Source organism: Ursus maritimus, unplaced genomic scaffold (genome assembly GCF_017311325.1).
Source record: "Ursus maritimus isolate PB19 unplaced genomic scaffold, ASM1731132v1 scaffold_1, whole genome shotgun sequence".
Classification (NCBI taxonomy): domain Eukaryota; kingdom Metazoa; phylum Chordata; class Mammalia; order Carnivora; family Ursidae; genus Ursus; species Ursus maritimus.
The window spans coordinates 35,184,707-35,207,105 of NW_024423343.1; the positions used below are offsets into that span (position 1 = coordinate 35,184,707).

General features: G+C 38.1%; 1 protein-coding gene across 1 annotated transcript in view; it reads left to right on the forward strand.

Annotated features, from left to right (window-relative positions):
- Window positions 1-22,399, forward strand: part of SATB2 (SATB homeobox 2) — a 180,179-nt gene that overhangs the window by 88,205 nt on the left and 69,575 nt on the right. Inside the window, exon 6 of the mRNA XM_040642327.1 lies at window positions 17,646-18,118. Within this exon, the coding sequence (XP_040498261.1) occupies window positions 17,646-18,118 (473 nt within the window). The remainder of the gene's footprint in view (window positions 1-17,645; window positions 18,119-22,399) is intronic.

The following is a 22,399-nucleotide window of genomic DNA, read 5'->3' on the forward strand; positions in this document are numbered from 1 at the left end:
GAGTTGGCATACTCTGCTTTTAACATCCAGAACTGTGAACCTGCTTCCCAGGAATTTTTGATATTGAATAGAATGAAGTGGGTAGATAGGGTAGTAGGTTGGTTTAGACAGCATTTTTTATTGCTGTTCATCTTGTACTGTCATTGCTTCTGGCCTAGATTTTACAGTGTAGAGCTCGTAAGCTCCCACGTATAAGAAAAAAAAATGTACATACATACTGTGTAAAAGCAGGGGGGAAAAGACCAATATTTACAGTTGTTTCATGTGTAGGAGTTTTAGTGTTGGACACAAGGATAATCCACAGGGACCTGGAAACGTTCATGCTGTTACAGAATTATTTTCAAGAATTCTCTGGATTATGTGGAATTTACCCCATCAATTTTTCTTTCATAAGTTCTGCACATTTAAATGAAACACTTATTTTTTTTAACCTAACTCTTTTCTATTAACTATGTAGATGTAAACTTGCCTCATCATTTTTATGAAACTAAGTGGCAATTATATATGCTGTACCATCAGAAATTACAGTCTATAGCAATCTGCTTCTGCAGGGGACCTTGTAAGAATAAAAAAGTGCCTTAACAAAGAAGGACTCATATATTTTAAATGTTTCTTAATTAAAAATTAATAAGTTAAAATAATGTTATATCTAAAGTGTTTTTCATCTAACACCAAAAGCAAAATGAAGTGTCATCTTTGGTCAGGTCAATCTCAACTATTTAATATGTCACAAGAATTAAGGGGTCATTGAAAGTTCACACAAATACTAGTGGATATTGTAAAATTATTTGTGTCATAAAATAATACCACTAGAATGAATGGATCTAACCAAACCCCATATTTTGGCCAGAAAGCAAAATTATCCTCATCACTTTTCTTTTCTCAATCATTGCTCAAGAACCCCCTGATTGTTAGTCGTCTTAATTTTATTTATTTGAACTTATTTTGCAAAATATTAAAAAGCTGGGAGAAATGAGGATTTTAAAAACCAGTGTTACTTTTCCAAGCCTGGTTTATTCTAGTAATCAGTATTTTATCTGACCCTGTCTCATCTAGTCTTGCAAGATCAAACGTCCAGGCCAGCAAGCAGACAGTAAACAAAGCCCGTGAAGGGTTTCAGTAAACACAAAGATTAGATGTTGAATGAAAATTAAACTCCTTGAACTAGTCCTCTGTACTAAAGTGGTTAAGTGGGTTGTGATTAAAAGAAATAAGTAATTATGATCATTATAGCTGAAATGATATAATGTTACCACATTTAAAGCACCTCTTGTACCCAAAAATGATTGTGTCATTTACAAAGTGGTGCCTCAGAGTTGAATAGAGAAATCAGTGTCCCCTGACCTGGTTCTATGAGGCAGCCCCTGCTTAGCCATGGTGGTAACGGTGGTCAGGACAATGCCTTTAATCAACTGCCGGTACTTCTCCCTCTGCTGTTGTTTAGCTCTGATGAGGTAAAAGCAACTTACTTTTGTCTACCTAATTTTTCTGAGTCATGAGAGAAATTTTCTTTCAGCTTTGGATCTAAATGAAGGTGTTCGGCAAAGAAGTTTGTCCCTCTGCCTGTACTGTATCTTGCTTAAAGTCATGCCAACACCAAATCCTTGGCTTTTATAGAAATCCTTGAACTTATATAAATTTTATGTAAATATTTGTGGCAATAGAAACATCACTTCCACAACCAACCAGTTTCCATCTTACTGGTTTTCCAACATTTGGAAGAGCCTTGTGCTTTTTTACTGGACAGTCGCTGATGTGCAGTCATCAACCACTTTAGCCTGTTTGGTGCTCCAATTAGAAGCTTATTGGTAGTGTTGGCAAGTAGAAGAATGGTGTGTGGGAAATGTCACGGACCCTAAGCTCAGATGTGGGCCAGTTCCTTGCTTGGATCTTAAGAAGCTCATCCTGGCCACTGATAGGTGCTTCTTTGGCCTGAACTTTGTTCATAAATGGGCATAAATGGTAAAATGTAAAACAATCTTTTGTCAACAATATGGTTTGTAGATTAAAAGAAACTTGCTATCTGCTTATATTTATACTATTTATAATGCCATTTTAAATAGATATTTAAAAAGGATGGAAAGGGAAAAATGACGTTTTTTTCCTTACTCATCTATCCATCCATTCATCTGTCATCTATAATTACTATTTGAAAGAAGTTTAAGACACAGTTCTTGGTTTCAGAAAGCCGGCATCTATCAAGTTCGTTTGAGCATCAACTTCATATACCAGGCAGGAGTCTAAGTGGGGAGCATTACATAGTCCCTCCTTGCAAGATAATTACAGTCACAGTTACAGAACTCATTTTAATTAAACAAATGTTTAGTGAGTGCTTCTACTACAGGCCATTTTCACTGCTCAAAGCAGTGAGAAACATCCAGAAACACATAAGGTGTGGTTCCTGCTTGTAGTTGGGTTACTATCAACCTAGCAGGGGAGGCAGCCCTCCATCTGGCGAATATATAGCAGTGGTATAAACTTGTGTTATGGTAGCACAGAGAATGGCCCATAAGTTTTACCTGATAAAGGTTAGGTTGGAGAGGAGGGTAATGTGAAAAGCAGCCCGTTAGTTATACCTAAAGGACAGTGGAGGTTTGCAAGGAGAGAAAGAGAAGGAAGAACACTTCAGGCAACTGCCAAGTTCATCAGTATAGACGCAGAGGTGCAAAAGAGCATGAATGTTTAGAAAATATGGGTGGTTGTCCACTATGTCTAGAATGACAGTACATTTATCACAACACTATCACGTGATGCCCAGAATGGCTAACATTTTAACTGGTGAAAAGGAAAAGATAGAGAGCATGGTTACATGTGGGGTTGATGATAGCGTCAAACATTGGTAAATGAGCTGAGACTTTTTGGGGGGAGGGATCTGGCTGTGGATAACATTTGTGTTATGATGATGAAAAGTAAGTTTGAGACCTTACCTTGGGGAACTCTGAAAGTTCGGTTGAGGCATATTGAGAATCAGTGAAAGTTTTTCAGCAAGGGAGTGATGTGATGAAAATGGTGGTTTAAAAGAGAACTTTCTTGGGGCTCCTGGGTGGCTCAGTTGGTTAAGTGTCTGCCTTCCACTCAGGTCATGATCCCAGGATCATGGCATCAAGTCCCGCGTTGGGCACCTTGCTCAGCGGGAGCCTACTTCTCCTTCTGCCTGCTGCTCCCCTGCTTGTGCTCTCTCTCACTCTCTCTCTGTCAAACAAATAAATAAAATCTTTTAAGAATATTAAAAAAAAAGAAATTTCTTTAGAAGTCCTCTAAAACTGTGTGTGGGGGTGAGTGTGTATGTCAGGAAAGGAGGCAGGTGGGACGGATAAGGGCAGTAAGTGCACCTGGGAGGAAGTAGGCAAAATAGAATCTATTGCCACCATATATGCAAGTAAAGATAGGAAAGTGAGGTCTTGACTTTTGGTGGCAGGGGTGAGAAAGAGAGAAGTGACCAATGCCATTATGTTGTGGGAGAGAGAAAAAGAAATCAAAGTAGAATTCAAGGTTTTGAGCTTCAGTGACTCTTTATGGTTTTGACAGAAATAGGACAATATACATTGATCCATTGCTCATGCTTCATTGAGGGTTGGTGAACTAGGTAGAGATATCCATTCGGCCGTTCAAGATGTGGATCCAACTGACCAATGAAACAGGAGTAGAGAATGAACTTTGGAGCCAGTGTTTTGACGTGATAGTTAAAATACCACAAAAGAGCATTTTCTAAAAAAAGAGAATGAGAACAGGAGGGGATTAGAAGCTCTGAGGGGAAAGGGGCCATGGGTTAAGAAGATATGATTAGGAAGAAACTGAGGTTTCATGGAAGCCAAGGCAAGATGGGTCACTAGTGGACAAATGTTAACAAGGGTGCCAGGAGGAGGAGAAGGAGAAGAGGCGTTTGGAGGTTCTTAGTTTTGGCAAAAAGGGGACCATAATGACATTGGAGGGAGCTGTTTCTTCATAGTCTGACAACAAAGGGGAACATATATGCATCTAAGAAGGGAAGTGGCATGAAAATGAGGATAGCAGATACTGGCTTAGTCAGGAAAGGATATAAAAGTCACTAACTACAGCATTAGGATTAAGTTGAACACACACTCCCCACCCTGTCCCCAGTACTCAGGAGAAAGAGGATGGAGCCAGTGGAGACAAAGGCTCTGGAGAGGGAGAAGGGTGATAAGCAGGAGTTCACAAAAGAGGAAAGGCTGGGATCTGAGGCACAGATGATGCTTTGCCTTTGAAGGAAAGAGAAATAGCCAAGTTTTCTTTAGAGCCTGAAGGAAAGGAAAGAAGATGGACAAGGAGACAAATATTGGCGATGGAGGGTAGGGTAAAGAATGAGGCATCTCCTACCACAGGGGGCTGTTGTGATTATCTAGCAGTAGAAGAGAGAATGGGTGGGATGGGGGTTGGTGAGGAGAAGGACTGAAACAGATTCCGGACCAACCATGTTTGGGCAACAATGGGGGCATAGGGAGCCGAAAGAGGTGACATAGTTAGGGGTTTATGGTGGTTCAGGTCTCTTCAATTCTTAGCTTTTTCTTACGGTGTGCTTTGGAGTTCTCAGAGTTTCAGATTTGCATTTGTCCTACCCAGAAACAAAATTAGAAACTCAAAAGCAAAGATAAATCTTGGGGTGCCTGATGAAGAATCTACAGAATTGTGAAGTGAGTTTTTGTATGTAGACCAGGAAATGTCCAGCTTATTAAAAATCTGGTATCATTGTGGTGACATCATCTTATTTTGGGAAAATCAATGGGTTAGAGTCAGAGAATTCTCTTGCTTTCTTGGTCAGTTAAATAAAAATTATTTGTTTTTTATGGGATGATTTACAAAGTTTAAAGCTGAAAAGCGCTTAAATTCACAAGGTGCTTCAAGCTAAGTGCGAGGGCTATGTAAGATGCTAGGATTAACATGATAATTGCCAGTACGGGACATTGTTTAACTAGTTATTCACCTATTCATGTGACTGATGATAGGCCTTCATTTCACCTTTTGCAGGAATTTGAGATGATCTGATTTAGGAATCCTGAACTCCCGAGGGAATAGATGAATCTAGACTCATATAGAATATAAGTCAGGCTATGAGTTCTAACATTGGGCCTTTCAAGCTGTCACCTTTCTAAGTTCCATTTTCTATAGTAATTTTGACTCACTTAAAAAAAAAAAAACATTTATTTGAGAGAGAGAGAGTGTACATGTGTGGGTGGGTGGCAGGGATTAAGAGCAGAGGGAGAGGGAGAATCTCAAGCAGACTCCCCCCTGACACTGGGCTCCATCCCACAACCCTGAGATCATGACCTGAGCTGAAACCAAGAGCTAGACGCTTAACCGACTGAGCCACATTGGCACCCACCACTTGACTTACTTTTAAACAATCCCCCTACTAGACAAAGTTTTTTGAAAGAATGTCTTAGAAACACATCCATTTTGTGCCCTCCTCAGACCCCTGTGAACATAGGACTTTGAACATTTTAGGGACTTATTTTAGCAAATAGTATTAGAATTGAATTTAATATATGAACTTATTTGAACATATGCATTTAAAACTTTTACTTTTGCACATACGACGTTGTGACTACTCTTATTTGCTATCCAATGTCTCAATTGAGAAAAAAAAGACAATCTTTGCCCCCATTTAATTCATATTACAAATGTCGTTAGTAAATTAGTAATGGGTTAAAATCATTCTTTTTTTCTGTTAATTATTATTGAGCTAAAGATTTAGCAATAGTCAATTCCACTGAAAGAGACAGTAACACCTTTGTTTAGTAAAAATTAGGGACCATATATGTAGTCTACGAAAAGCATCTCTTTGAGGTTTTTCCAGCTAGTTTATTGAATATTTTCCTTGAAATAATGGCCTGAAACATTGAAGTCCTGTAAAACCAGAGAGAAAGGCCAATGTAAAAGAATGAATTATGGGTTTATTTTTTCTTTGATTAACTTTTCTTTAATAGGTTGAATTAAAGAATTAATACACATAAAATGCCAACTGGCAAAGGTAGAATGCTCCTAAGCAATAATGTTAAGTTTCTGAAATGCTATTTTTTTTTCTATTGTGCTGAACTCACCTCTGAAATTATAGTTTCAGACTAAAGTAAAGAATAAAAATAAAGATGTTATTAGATATAACTTGCTTTAACCTGTACAGAAAGTTACAGGAATATTGGAAATGGTCAATGTTATCAAACCACGATAAAGCGTTGTTTGAAACCAAAAGGGACAGTAGTGTTCAGACTGGGGGGGAGGGCGTTGAGATTACAGTAAGGGGAAAGCGGACAACGTTCACTTTTTCCATGGAACATAATAGGTCCTATGAGCTTTTTTTTGCCAAAGCACAAAGGTGTCCAGCTTCAAGTGCTTTATGGTAGATGTATATGTTTTTGTGGATCTTATATGATGGAAAAAGGAAGTTGATAATAAGGGGAAAATACACCTAAGAAAACCAGTCATATGGTATTATCACATTGCCGGCTGGTACACTTCACTTATGGGGCTGGAAGCATTTTCCTTCCAAGCCTTGTTTTATTAGGAGTTAACAAGTTGGCTCTGAATATCTTGCTCTAGGCAGAGACTTTGCAAGCAAGTTCTCAACCCAAAGACAGATTCTCTTTAACAAATTTAGAGAAAGAGAAAAACAAATCTTTAACTTTCGTAGTCCTAAAAGACTTAGCTTTTTGTTTTTTTCCTTTTGCCCTTCAGCCCTTTCAGACTCCTAATATTTTTCTTTAATTATATTTAGTGAGCTCTTCTGGTAATAGTTTTTTTTTTCTTTTTAATGGTGTGGGATTTATATTTAATGTATATGTAATATTAGCTTTAGCTCTCAAATTATGTCTGTCTGTGTTAACAGAAAATGGATTCTGCGGGCGCCTGGGTAGCGCAGTCGTTAAAGCGTCTGCCTTCGGCTCAGGGCGTGATCCCGGCGTTCCGGGATCGAGTCCCACATCGGGCTCCTCCGCTGGGAGCCTGCTTCTTCCTCTCCCACTCCCCCTGCTTGTGTTCCCTCTCTCGCTGGCTGTCTCTCTGTCACATAAATAAATAAAATCTTTAAAAAAAAAAAAAAAAAAAAAAAAAGAAAATGGATTCTGTACCTCAGTTTGTACAAACTGACTTTGTACCTCAGTTAATGACGAGGACAGAATAAATCAGAAGTCTTTTCAGTGATTGGGCATATTCAGTATTAGCATATGGGATGCTGTTACAGTTTATCAGGAAAGTTAGTGTTATGATACCTTTGAAAAAGAATTTAACTTAGTGAAAGATTTTGGGTGGATAGTATGGTTGTTTAGTGATAGTATGTAGCCCAGTTCAGGGAGAAGAGTCAAAGTAAATATCAGGTCGAAGCATATGAAGTTGCCATTTTTGTAGATTAAAATTATGTATTGCCAATTTCATACAGTTTAATCATAGGAATTTATGGTTATTACCTTCTTATGTGAGTGTACATACCCCTTTTTATTTCTTGTTGTTTACGTGTTTCAAAGGAACACTTCATATTTACAGAATTTGTGAAAAGTACCTGCCAAAGCTCGCCGGTGTGTGATACGTGTCTTTAATCAGTCAGGTGGGAGTCCATGCTGATGATCCTCATTTTGGAACAAAGCTTTTTTGGCTGCAAGAAAAATAAAAGAATGGGGGAGATTCATGAAAATAAATATAATGAGTGCGAATTTATATTATACATGACTAGAATAAATTGCTAATGAGCAGAATTGGGATGAAAGGAACTATGCTTTATCTTCAAATAGAAATGCATTTTAAATTATAGGCAGGTGTTACAGGCCGATCTATGCGTAGCAAACAGTTAAATTGTCTGAAGCAAATCAGAGTGGAGTATTTAAAACTACTACTAATCAGTACTGTTATCTCTAGGAGCTGGCACATAATAGTTGATTAATAAGTACTTATCATAGGAATTAAAACAATAAACAGATGTGAATAATCCTGTTTTAGTGATTAGCTAATTCCATTGTTGAGGAATCAGTGATTTCATCACTTCGTAGAACTGACCGGCTTTTTCAATTGATCAGATCAGAAAGGTTCTCAAGGCATACGGTGGAGGCATCAGTTTGCGCCTCACCATTCAGACAACCCGTCCATCCTCATGTCACTGATGGGGATATGTGCCTCATGCATGCGTGAATGCACATAAAATAGAAAGCTGGACTTTTCTGTAGCAAAGTAGATTAGTCCTGACTCAAATCCTAAAATTAATAATAACCACATGCCCCTAGTTGGGCCTTTTAGCATTAGCAGTGGAACAAAGGCTTTAAGGTCCTAAAAATGTAGGTTTGAATGAGTTCCTTTAATAGGGATGTGACTTTTTTTTTTTTTCTAAGCTTCAGCTTCTTCAGTAAAGTGGTCATAATAATATCTCTGTCCTACTATTGAGAATTCAATGACAATGTTATGTGCAGGGTTTAGCTCAGTGCCTCAACTACTGGATAGATGGTAGGGTTTCATGTTACCAGAAATGCCAGTGTGTTTTAAAAGAGGAATATGAGCAAGACAGTTATGAGAATTTCTGCACTTATAATACACATTTTTCTCTAAAGAAAATTCATTAGGAAGTATTTGTGATCTATGTAGGCCCTAAGAAGTTAACTTTGAGTAATGCAGAGAAAGAGGAAAAAAACAAACAAACTAGTTTTTACTGGTCATGTGGTTTCTTTATTATGCTTATGAGACCTCATGCCAGCAGCCCTAATCATTTTGAATATTCCTAAATATTTATCTGCATTTGGACAGCTATTTGACATTGAACAAATTATCTGACCTCTCTGGTATTAGATGGGATCATTATCTTTAAAAAGATAACTTGGGCTCCAAGTTTTTGGGCCTAAGGTTTGGGGAGCAAGGAGCCTGGGGTGGAGGTTTGAAAATCCAAGGCAATGATATACTCAGGAATATCTTTGTCTATATTCCAAGGTTTGGGTACCAATTTGAAATTATCAATTTGATTGGCAACTTTTCTACCAAGAGTTCAAGAGGCAAACCTGTGTCATGCCTTCGTAGAATCACTTCCAGAGTACTTTTTGAGTTGAAGGAGTCACAGAGAAATTCTGCCATCCCCCCCGCCCCCCGCCTTATATTCTTCTATCCAGGATTTCCAGGAGATGTTCTAGGGAATACTAGAGTGTTATCTTATTAAGGACTGCATTAGCACTCATTCATGCTAATCCGTTTACATTTGCATAAGCATCTTAATGGTTTTAGGAAAAATCCATAGGCCAGAAATTCCAGAAATTTCTCATTGCAAAGCCTTTTACCCAATTCATTGCTTTCCACAGCTTTCTAAGTATGGACAGACCCCCAGGGTTATTTCACAAAAGCAACTGTGTTAAGGTTTGCATTAAAACACTAGGTTCATAGTTCTGGAAATTTTATCAGTCTTTTAAGTGGCATTGCTAGATAAACCTGCAAGAGCAATACGGCATCTACCTCAGTGTCACTGTATGAACTATTATTCTTGTTGCAATGGGGAGTTTTGCAAAGAGAGATTATCTTAGGAAAGTCTTAAATTCTTGCCAAAGAGTCAAGAAGCAGAAGAAGATATTCTGAGAAAGGGAATTGTTCTGAAAATCCCAGCAGCAATACGCTTTAAGATACTATTAGGTAAGTAACCTGGAAGGTTACTTTAAAACCAATTTACAGGGGCACCTGGGTGGCACAGCGGTTAAGCGTCTGCCTTCGGCTCAGGGCATGATCCCGGCGTTATGGGATCGAGCCCCACATCAGGCTCCTCTGCTATGAGCCTGCTTCTTCCTCTCCCACTCCCCCTGCTTGTGTTCCCTCTCTCTCTGGCTGTCTCTATCTCTGTCGAATAAATAAATAAAATCTTTAAAAAAAAAGAAAAAACAATTTACAGATAATCCTTTCTATTTTACAGGTAATCCCCAAATCACCGGGGAAGTTAGAACCTAGGCCCTATATATCCCAGTTTGCTCTTTGCACCTATCCTGTGCCGTCTTACTGTGATTGACAGGCATATGATGTGTGCCAATCAGATGTCTCCTTTTGCTCTGAAATTGTCTCCAGCAAGTATATTTTGGGGCATTTAGTCATTGGAGTATGTTTTGAGTACTGAAATTTTAGTAGATAGATTTACTTTACATAGCATCTGCAGCAAATAGACAAAATAAAAACAATGAAATCCAACCGAGAAAAGCACTGAACTAAAGAGGAAAAATTATGTTTTTGTTTTTTTTAAGTGTGGACATTTTGATGCCTACTCATTCCCTGGAAAATAAAAATAAGACATTAAACATTTACTTTAAAAAAAAACTGTAGGGTATTTTCTTTCTTTCTTTTGGTTGATGTAACATGTATACACTTAAAGCATATTTTATTCCTTAAGGTTTTTTTTTTCATTTTTATTCATATTAACTTTGAAACTTAGAGCAGTATTTGTGTAGCATTTCTATACATTTAATTTCAAGAGTTGTGAGATTATATCATTTTATTTCCCATCTATTCTGCATCCTGATTTGAAGGTCAGAATATCAACTACTAAGCCTCATTTGGTGAAACTGAATAGCAACATACCCCTGTGTATACCGTGAGGCATGTGATTCTATACTGATAAGGAGTTCTTTTAAAGTATAGGATTTATTTTTAAAAGTGATATGATGTAACATGGCATAGTTACTTGAAAAAAAGAAAAGATTGCAGTTTTTCAGGTGACCTTTGAGAAACAGCAGACGTTTGTCAGAGTGTCTTAATCAGGAAGTTTTGAAATGGGAAGCCTAATCTGTTAATCATAATTATACAGATATTTTTCTGAAATTTACAATAGTGCTTTGACAAAGATCTTTCACATAGATACGAATCATCTAAACTTTACTCATACAAATCTGAGATAATAATATTTTCCCTACGGCAAGACTGAGGGCCAGAGAATCTCGAACTTGCTGAAGGAGGCCCCACAGCTATTAAGGGGTAGAATGCAGGTTTGAGTACAGCTTTCTAATACCGGGTCCAGTTCAGTGCTCCTTCAATATAATGTGGCCGTCAACAAAAACTAAAGATTTATCACATACATTTTTAAAAATGTTTATACATGTATGATGTAGTGAATGTTAAGTAAGATTAGAGAAAAAAAAAAAACCTGACAACAGACTTTGACAGTTAGTAAGTGTCCCGCATAGTCTCAAAGGACAAGAACTTAAGGAGCAGAGTCTGGGTGGCTCAGTCGGTTAAGAATCCAACTCTTGATTTTGGCCCAGGTCATGATCTTGGGGTTGTGAGATCCAGCCCCATGTCGGGCTCCACGCTCACTCAGCATGGAGTCTGCTTGGTATTCTCCATCTCCCTCTCCCTCAGCTCCACCCCCTGCTTACACACGCACTCTCTCTTTCTCTAAAATAAGTAAATAAATAAATAAATAAAATCTTAAAAAAAAAAAAAAGACAACAGCGTAAAAGCAAAGACAAGATAAAACAGTGATTCTCAAACTTTAGTGTACATAAAAATTACCTGGTAGCTATCTGGTAGAATTTCAAAAGACAACAAAAACAAAGACGATAGAGATGTTGATGCTCAAACTTTAGCGTCCATAAGAATCACTGGACTCTTAGTGTACATAAGAACTCTAAGAGATTCTGATTTGGAGCCCATTCATTTGTATTTCTGACAGTCTTCCAGGTGATATGGATTTTGACGGTTCAAGGACCATACTCCTGAATAGTACCTGAAATGTACAATGTACATAAAATATAAATATGTATCAGGGATTTGTGATAATTAAGATAAATACTTGACTTCCTGGATATACTGTAAAATTGCTTAAATAAAATGAGATTTTTGCACCAAATATCTTTCAATTGTAATGCAGATTAATCACTGGAGAAGAGTATGACTTTCTAGTCTATGAACAACCAGCCATAACCAGCAATCATGGCCACTAAATAGCTAATGGTTATAGGTGCTGTTGGTTGGTTAGAACATTAACTCTGTGAACTTGGGAAGGCTCTAGAAGCTCCTGAAATTCTAATGCAGGGCTACAAAGGCCTCTCCTACTTTAGAGTTAAGTAGAATCCCAGGAGTTCAGAGAGTGGTTAGATAATGGTTTCTCATTTCCTGAAGTTTTCACGCATTCCTGAAAGCTCAGAGGAATCTGTAAGATACCCTGGAACCCCGAGTTTCTCAGAAACCTGAGCAGACTCCAGATCTGAACTGTTCACCTGCAAGGCCCCTGGACTGAGACCCTTCCCCAGAGGTTAGGAGAGCTACAGAAAGCCTCTCAGCTACGTGGCATAGAAATATTTCAGCCCCACTTGCCCTTTTCAGTTCCTCAAGCCACATCCCATTTGGAGACTTGAACTTGAAGCTGGAAACATCATTCCTTCCCAGACACTTCCCAACCCCACAGATCCCCTTCAGGACTTCAGCAACAGTAGAATCAAATTCAGTGTGAATTAAATTGCAGCTCTGATTCAAAGCCCTGGAAGTGGTTGTGTTTTTTATGTCTCTTTAATAAGTAAGCATTTTTCCTTTATTGAGAACATTTTTGGTTGTGAATGTGAACATTGCTTTCATCATCAGAGGCAAGACTACCATTTATCCTTCACTTTTTTCAGGATTTCTTTTTCACAGCTGAATATTGCAGAGATAAGATGGACCCTCAGAGCAAAGATGTCTTCGGACTTAGTTTAGTTTAAGACAGACTTAATATTATGTTTTTTATTGGCAAGAATCAAAACACAAAATCAGGCACTGCTGTTAGGTCTACATTTCAGCCATTGTGATTACTTTCAAATACATTTAAAAAGAAAGAAAGAGAGGTAGAGAGGGAAGGAGGAAGGAAGAAGGAAGGACGGAAGGAAGAAAAAAGGAAAAGAAATAATGAATGCACAAGCTCAATTTTCAGATGGAGTCTAGTACACTGTGATGCTCCTCTGACTTTTTAAAAAAATTTTTAATTAATTTTTTAAATGATTTTATTTATTTATTTATTTGACAGAGAGAGAGAGAGAGAGAGCCAGCGAGAGAGGGAACACAAGCAGGGGGAGTGGGAGAGGAAGAAGCAGGCTTCCAGCGGAGCAGGGAGCCTGATGCGGTGCTCAATCCCAGGATCCTGGGACCACGACCCGGGCCAAAGACAGATGCTTAACGACTGAGCCACGAGGGCACCCCATGACTTTTTATTTTATTTTAAGCATTTTTCTTTCACCTGCTGTGACTTTAGAGGCTAAAATATTATTCTGATATTTTTCTGAGAGTGGTAGCAGAAAAAAATGAAAAAGGTTTTCAAGTTTGGCAAAATCTGTACAAATTGTTATGGAAACCATACACTCCTCGGGTCAGTGGAGATGCAGCCTGTTGATCAGCACTTGATTTTTAGGCATTCTTAAGAGTAAGGATGATGATTTTTTTTTTTTCTTTCTTCATTCTTAGGAAGTTAAAAAAAACTTAGCTTTTATTGGTAGAGCTGTCAGACACTGAAAAACAGTGACAAAGATTCTTCGTTTGACCAAACTTTTTATTCAGGCTTCTAAATTTTCTCCATGGCCCATCTGTGCACTTCCTTGTAAAATCAGTGTTAGTAAGAACCCTGCTAAGTCAGTTTAACCTGAACCCCCCCACCCTCTATATCTGATCACCCCTCGATATCTGATAGGGTTCCTCATCTTCCACCATCCCCCAGGTGATGTCTGATCACTCTGGCCTGTCTTCAGCAAAAGAATCCTGTTAGGACAGTTTAGCCAGAACCCCCCCCCCCTTACTCTTGATGTCTCCTCTTAGTAATTTTCTATCCACCGACCCCCACCCTGCTCTTTGGCTTTAAATTCCCATGTGCTTATGCTGTATTCGGAGTTGAGTCCAGTCTCTCTCCCCCACCATAAAATCCCATTGCAGGGGTCCCTACACCTATTGCAATGGTCCTGAATAAGGTCTGCCTTACCATCTTTAAAGAGTGCTGTTGGATATTTTTTTCTTTAATAACTTAAGGGGTATCTTTAGTCTTATAGGTAGTCTATAGGCAGTATCCAGTTTTCAGATACGCTTTGTTTGGCATTTGTTGTGTTTTGCAAATGGAATTAATTAATAATACTTGAAAAATAGGCACTGTCATGTAATAATCCAGATTTACCATTTTCTTGAAAAAATGTCTGAAGAAATGACAATATGAAAAACACAAAAACTGGCTGAGGCAATGTAGCGGCCCCTTCCTCTGGACTGGCAGGCCTTCTCTTACTCCCCTGGTACCTCTGCAGCTGGCTTCTCTGCCTTTTGTTCTCTACCTGGGTGTGTAGGCATTTGCCTTTGCAATCGCTTCATTTTGGTTTTCTAAGGAGTTAGTACTTCATGGTGTTACTGCGTGTCCTTCTGGACACTTCCACCGTCCCAGTTTTTAAGTGTATGAATTTATAAGGATCTGAGAACCCGGAAGAAAAAGGACATACTATGTATAATCTTAAAGGAATATGGAGTAACATTATTCTGATTCTTATTGCACCAATTCATATAGGTTTTTTGGAGCTCTGACGTTAATGCTTAATTGTGTGTATCATTGTGACTAGATCTGTGAATAGAGTTTTCTATTAATGATGTGATTTAGATATATTTCTTTTTTAAAATTTTTTTAAAAAAGATTTTATTTATTTGGGGCACCTGGGTGGCTCATTCGTTAAGCGTTTGCCTTCGGCTCAGGTTGTGATCCCAGCATTCTGGGATCGGGCCCCACATTGGGCTCCCTGCACAGTGGGAAGCCTGCTTCTCCCTCTCCCTCTCCCATTCCCCCTGCTTGTGTTCCCTCTCTCACTGCCTCTCTCTCTGTCAAATAAATAAATAAAATCTTAAAAAAAAAGATTTTATTATTTGAGAGAGAGAGAGAGGGAGGGAGCACAAGTGTGGGGGAGGGGCAGAGGGACTAGCAGACTCCCCGCTAAGTGGGAGCCTGATGTGGGGCTCAGTCCCAGGACCCTGAGATCATGACCTGAGCCAAAGTCAGACACTTAACTGACTGAGCCGCCCAGGAGCCCCTATTTAGATATATTTCAAGAAAGTGTAATTAATCCACTGAAGAATGAAAATACCAAAATTTTGGGAAATTAGCTTTTGATCAAAGAATGCATGCTATAAATGGATGGTTCTATATTTTTTTTAAGTAGAAAAAGAAATGGATAAAACTTGTACTTATTAGGTACCTGAAAACATAATTTCATATTTGAATTTGCCTTTATTTTGGCTGAATTAAAAAGGAATTAAACAAAAGTGAACCAAATGTCTAGTAGGTGCCAAGTATTTCTGCCTATAAAGTACAGCTTTACTCCAGACACAGTGTGGGGCTCCTCCACTTCTTTCAGGGAGGGAATCATAACAGTCATTCCTGTCGAATGGAGACTGTGTTACATTACCTTTGGAAGGCTCTCAACCACTTGCTTGGTTTGGTTTTAAGATTGTATACCTTAGAGTTTAATACAATGACTGAAAAGTGTTTGCATTTAGAGGATAAGATTAAAAAAATTTGTTCTCCTTGAACCTTGTGAAGGAAAGGTGGATACAACTAAATGAATGACATTGAAAGGATTAAGTTAGAAATTGCACCTTTAAAGAAGTCTGAGGTAAGCTTTACTTATTTGGGGGTTCATAGGAAAGTTAAGCATTCATTTTGTTTTTTTAAGCAAAGCAGGAATAAATACTGTATATGTCTGAATATAAGGTGATCCCAAGAAACTAATGTTTATTTTCCCAATGAGAAGTTTTGAATATATAAAACCCTAAAACATATGGATAAAATGGTCAAATATTTACTTACATTTTAATTAACAATTAATTAACTTCCACATATGTATTTTAAAATCATATATTACATAAAATATTAATTAGACATACTATTTTTCTCTACTTTTAAAGTTCATTGCCTGATTTTATTCAAATTCTTCACATGTGATTTGGCACTTGTATTTCTGTCATTACAGAACCCCATGTTTTCACTTACCCAGTTTTCTAGGACTTACCCAGTTTTCTAGGACTATTCCTAGCTATTCCTGCTTAAGTTTTTTTTGAGACTTTGAACTTTTTGGTACAAATATGATTCTGCCATTGTAAACATTATGCCAAATTACAGCATCATTTGCAGAATAGTGGGACAATTATTTTTAAAATTTGTCCTATAGGTGACTACTTTTGAGCTCTTGTTCTTTAATGTTACCTTAATAGGGTTTTACATGATCATATCCAGCATTTGCAATTGTAAGAAATAACTACTAAATCTGTTTGGAATTTTTGCTGTAAAGAACAGATTTTGTTGGGGCACCTGAGTGGCTCAATTGGTTAAGCATCTGCCCCTTGATTTCAGCTCAGGTCATGATCTCAGGGTCGTGTGATTGAGCCCAGCATCCAGTGTTGGGCTCTGCATTCAGCTCAGAGTCTGCTTAAGCTTCCCTTTCTCCTCTCCCTCTGCCACTCCCCCTCCCACTCTCTCTCAGATAAATAAATATTTTTTAAAAATACCAGATTTTGTTAAATTTCATCTGTAAGGGTTTAAAACTAGTAACGATGGAGGTTATTTCAGCCTAATATGTTTTCTCCAAACCAACCTTTGTTTTACATAATAACGTGATACTGAGATTTAGATAAGATTTGACTATGAGGGGTGCTTTGGGTCCGTTGGTTAAGCGTCTGACTTCAGCTCAGGTCATGATCCCAGGGTCCTGGGATCCATTGCTGCATTAGCTCCATGCTCAGCAGGGAGTTTGCTTCTTCCTCTGCCCCTCACCGCCCCCCCCCCCATGCTTGCTCTCTCTCTCTGAAATGAATAAATAAAATCTTTAAAAAAGAAAGAATTTGGCTATGAGGTGATTTGCTCTTTTCTGGGAAATATTCTTGGGGGAGGAAAAAACATCTGCCACATGTTTGAACATATACGATACTTTCTTTTTCTTCTGCCTTTCCCGGTTATTCCTTAAATCTTTACTAGTAAAGTGCAGTAAAATGTAATAAGGTCTATATCCTGGGCGGGGGGGGGGAAGGTGGGGAGCATCTTATACAATGGAAAGTCAAGGCAATGTTATTAATATTGTGAAATTTTTTTCTTATCCTAGTGCATATCAAAATTATTAACATATCCATTTCTTAAAGAAATATTCCTATAACAAAGATAACAAGTGAGTAGATAAGAGGATATACTACATGGTACACATTTTCTATGAATGTTCCCATAGTTGTATAATACTAACTGTGTGAGATTTTTATTAGGAGGTGGCAGTTAATTTGGCAGGAGATGTTGTCCTTGTCATTTCCTGATAACCATGAACTACACCATTAACCACAAACTACAGAAGATGAGAACAGCTGGTGTTTTTATAACAGAGGGTGATGAGGGAGATGAGAGAGCTTGGGAATATGAGAGGTTTAGAATTTATCATGCTTAGTGGTTTCTGTCTTGGTTATTCAATAAAATGCCCACTTTTAAGAATTTAAGAAAAATGAACTGGTATATATTATTACTTTCATATCACCTCTGAAAAAACGTATTATTGTAACATTTTGCAGGGAGGATAACTCACTTTTACTCTGGGGCTTCCAGCTTTGTATGAAAAGATTATGTCATTAATATACCAAAAATATGATAATTCAGTACTACATATATTAGCAATAAATTAAACCAATGAAAATAATGACAAATTATCATTTTTATCTCTTAACAGTGGAAAGAGTGGAACGAGAAAACCTTTCAGACTATTGTGTTCTGGGCCAGCGTCCAATGCATTTACCAAATATGAACCAGCTGGCATCCTTGGGGAAAACCAACGAACAGTCTCCTCATAGCCAAATCCACCACAGTACTCCAATCCGAAACCAAGTGCCCGCATTACAACCCATCATGAGCCCTGGTCTTCTTTCTCCCCAGCTCAGTCCACAACTTGTTAGGCAACAAATAGCCATGGCCCATCTGATAAACCAACAGATTGCTGTTAGCCGGCTCCTGGCTCACCAGCATCCTCAAGCCATCAACCAGCAGTTCCTGAACCATCCGCCCATTCCCAGAGCAGTTAAGCCAGAACCAACCAATTCTTCCGTAGAAGTATCTCCAGATATCTACCAGCAAGTCAGAGATGAGCTGAAGAGGGCCAGTGTGTCCCAAGCTGTCTTTGCAAGAGTGGCATTCAACCGCACACAGGTATGATTAGCACTGAACATGACAATTGGTGGTTAAGAATAATACTAAGGACAGATTTTGACATCTTTTTAATCCCTTTAAAAAATTTTTTATGGATCTCAGAGCACTCAGAATTAACTAGTAATCCTTAGTTTGGGAAATAATGTCATCAGTGATCCATATATGGCTGTAATTAATTTCAGTAAGGTAATGAATATCTGTGAACCTACTACCCAACTCGGGACCCAGAATGTTACCAGTGACTTGGGCCTGTGTGCTCCTGTCTTCCCTCATCTTCTCCATCTGCTTTTCCCCAGATGTAACCCTGATCTTGAATTTGTGGTTATCATTCACTTGTTTTTTTAAAAACTAGTTCTAAAACTATTTATGCATATACAATCTATTATTTACTTTGTTTTTGAACTTCATAAAAAGAGTATCATTAATGTCATAATTTCTATAATTTTTTTAAAAACCTTTCGAAATATACAAGTAGATTTAAGACATTGATAAAGTGGTAATAGTTTACTTATATTTTTTAATGTTTTAGGGGAATTACATGCCAATATAATACTAAATGATAAAAAGATAAACAGTTTACTTATGTATATCTGGTTTTTATTGAGGCCCTCATCTCAGAGTTTCTGATTCCATAGTCTGGGGTGGGACCTGGGAATGTTCATTTGTAACAAGGTCCCAGGTGATTCTGATGCTGCTGGTCTGGGAGCCATACTTTGAGAAACACTAATTTAGTCCTTATATGAGTAACAAAAAAAAAATAAATGTGCTAATCTCAAAGAGCTAATGACCTGGTAATAAAAAATATATATTCAAATAATGAAAGTAAAATGAGAAGTAACGTGAATAGTGTAGGAGAATAAGCGTGGTTGTAGTGGGTCATAACTCCGTGAGGAGCAGGTCATAAGGAGTACTTACAGTAAGATGAATATGGTGTCTTCAAGAGGACAGTAGGTTTAAGTCTGGCCACTCTACTAAATGTAGGGCAGGAAGCTAAGCTCTGTGCAGATGCAAAGGTGAAAAAGATCATGGGCCAGCACATATGTAAACACCTGACATGAGTATTAAATTGCTAGAAAGTTAGACCTTGAAGAATAAATATAATTTAACAGACAAAGATGGAGAAGAAGGGTATTTTAAGCTAAAGGAATTAATGAGAAAAGTGCTGAGTCAGGCTAGTGTGGGAATAGTTGGTAGTTGATAGCAAAGCTAGATAATAAAACTTAAAAGGCGGAAACAGATCAAAAAAGGTCTTAGGGCCATGGTAGGAACTTTGAACTTTAATAGGCACTGGAAACCACTGAAGGTCTTATGTAGGAATATGCTGTGATCGAGTAATCAGAATTGGATCTTGGGAAGATCTTTTTCCCCCTCATGATAGCAAGAGGGTAGAAATATCATTTAGAAAGCAGCCATAAGTGTCCAACTGAAATGTGTAGAAGTTTTGAACTAGTCTGGTGGTGGTGAAGTAGAGTACAAGAGTCAGGAAGCACTGTGGAAATAAAATTGACAGAAAGTGTCACCACCGTAATGCTAAGGCTTGAGCCTTGTGGCCGAGAATAGATCTGTAATCACTTAGAGTATCAAGGAGAACATTGAAAGAGATGGTTGGAGTAAGGTTAGAGTGATTATTTTGGATTAGGCTATTTTGACTCTGAAGTGCTGGCAGATTTCTTGAATGAAGATATGCAGAAGTCATTGAAAATATGAGTTTGGTGCTAAAAAGAGTTTTCAGGGCTAGAGAAAGAGATTAGAAATTTATTGACAGAGTCTGGGATTTAAAGAGTTGGGAGAAGGAGGAGGAAAAACCATCACCACTACTCTCATCAGGAAAAGGGACAGAAGAAATGCCAGTAGAGGGGAGCAGGTGGAGAAGGAAGAATAGGGAGGTAGTAATGAGAGGACAGAGAACATGAGTAGAGTTTCCTGAGGCTTGTCCATGTGTGCAAAACTAAGACATCTGGGAGTGAGAAGCTTGAACCATGCCATGAAATTTGGTGATTGGTTGGGAGAGACCTTTGGCAAACTTAGAGTGTAATTTCATTAGGGTGCAGAAGGCAGGAGCCAGAATTTAGGAGTTAAGGAGTGACTTACAGAAGCAGGGGCTACAAATTACTCTTTCCAGAATTTGGTGTTGAAAAGGAGGCCAGAAGTGTGTTGACAGTTTGAATGTGATAGGGCTTCAATCTGAGATAGAAGGAATTATGAAGTAGTTTGGGATCTCAGCTGACGTTAACAGGCATGAACTAGTGATGGAACTAAGCACTGTGGTTTGGTAACAGTCCCCAGGAATGCTGGAACCAGGGGAGTGGGAGCAGGGAAGAAGCACAGTGGGGTTGTTTGAGGTTTGGTGCTGACAGATTAGGTATGGCAGGAGACCAAGAGGGTGAAATCTCTTGCTCCCTTGACTCTTAGCTAATTTATACATTCCATTATTGACAGACTCAGTTTACATCATTTAAAAATGAGTTTGGAGGTTCACAGAGGTCTGCATATGTTCCGGATATCACTCTATGACTTCTTTTTTTGACTCAAAATACTCAAGCAGCATTTGTGTGTCCACAGTTATCCGAACTAGGGTTATGAAAACCTCTGGTCCTTTAGAGTAAGTCTGTTGCATGTTATTGTTAAATACAAAGTGGAAGGATGCATCTTTTAGTCTTTATTTTGCATTTGTGTGTGTGTGTGTGTGTGTGTGTGTGTATGTTCTTTCATCTATCATTCATGTGCATGAATAGGCATTTCATAGCTAGCCAACATTTTATTGCCTGGTTATATATACAGTTCCTTTGGCTAAGGATAAAATTGAAAGCATGGTTGGATTTTAGAATCAAATATAGTATACATTTTATCCAAATAGTATAAAGACTTAGAGAGGACTCACAGAGAGACTAGACAAAAGACAGACCATGTTGGTGTGAGGGAATGCTCTGCCAAGGCCCTAGGATCTTGGAGGTCTCTCTTCTCCTACACAATCCTTTTTGTCTATTTTTATGGATTAATGATTTTTCTTTGGCATTGCCATCGTTCAAGTGCCAAGTTATAAAAGGTCTAATTGAAGCATGGAACACATTTTATTATTTTCCTCCTGCCATTAAATTTGTAAGATGGCTACACCCAGAAAGGAACATTCACTTTCAATCAACATGAGTTTGAGTTCATGGGCCAGCCTTGAGGATATCAAATGGAAACTGCATAGGAATGTATGAGTATTTCCTTTTAAAATTCTGCTTTTAATTTGGGAAAGCTTTTCATCCCTCTGGGATCATAACCTGTTGTGTATAAAGCCCAACCTAATCAAGGTAGATGGTATTGACAGAATGACATAGTTTGAACTTAAGCCGGAGGTCAGCAGGCAGATTGTTTTTGCTGTATGTACTGTAGTCACTAACAGCAAGGTTGGACAGCTGGGTTTCACCAGCAGAATCATTAAATGGAAAATATGGTGTACTGTGCCCCATGAAACCAACCATGGATTTTCCAAACTTTAGGCTTTTTTGAGTGGAATCAGACATTTATGGGTGATATAATGATTTGCCAGCTATAATAAACAAACATTAACTTTATAAATAATAACATAAATGAATGGTTGATCTTTGGATAGAAAAGAATCTCAACAATTTTTTTTTCTCAAAGTAAACAGGATTAGAACCTCTTATTTTAAATGGATACCTAAGGCCAATATCAACCTTGTACTTAGTTGCTTTACTGATACATAATATATCTTTAGTCCACTGAAATATTTTTTTTTTTTAAGATTTATTTATTTATTTGAGACAGTATGTGCATGCTCTCACAAGCGGTGGGGTAGGGGCAAAGGGAGAGGGAGAAGCAGACTCCCTGCTGAATGGGGAGCCCAATGAGGGGCTTGATTCCAGGACCCTGAGATCATGACCTGAGCTGAAGGCAGACACTTAACCTACTGAGTCACCCAGGGCATCCCCACTGAATATTTTCTCGAAATAGTTCATGATCTCTATTATTCATTTATTGTCAAATTCAATAAAAAGCAACTTGATTTGTCACCCTATAGTTCTGTTCCTGGTTTTGTGCTTGATGATTGGACCAATAACAACTAGTAATTACCAGAGACAGAGAGAGAGAGTGTGTGTGTATAGAACAAAATCAAATGTACAACATTCATAAATGAAGCTAAAGCTGGGGAAAAAGCTTCAGCCTAGTTTGTCGTGTTTAAAACTTCCAGATGAAGAACTCGAATTCATAATAAATAGCATTTGAAAATGCCATTTCTCCAAAGAGAAACTATTAATTACTTTGTATATC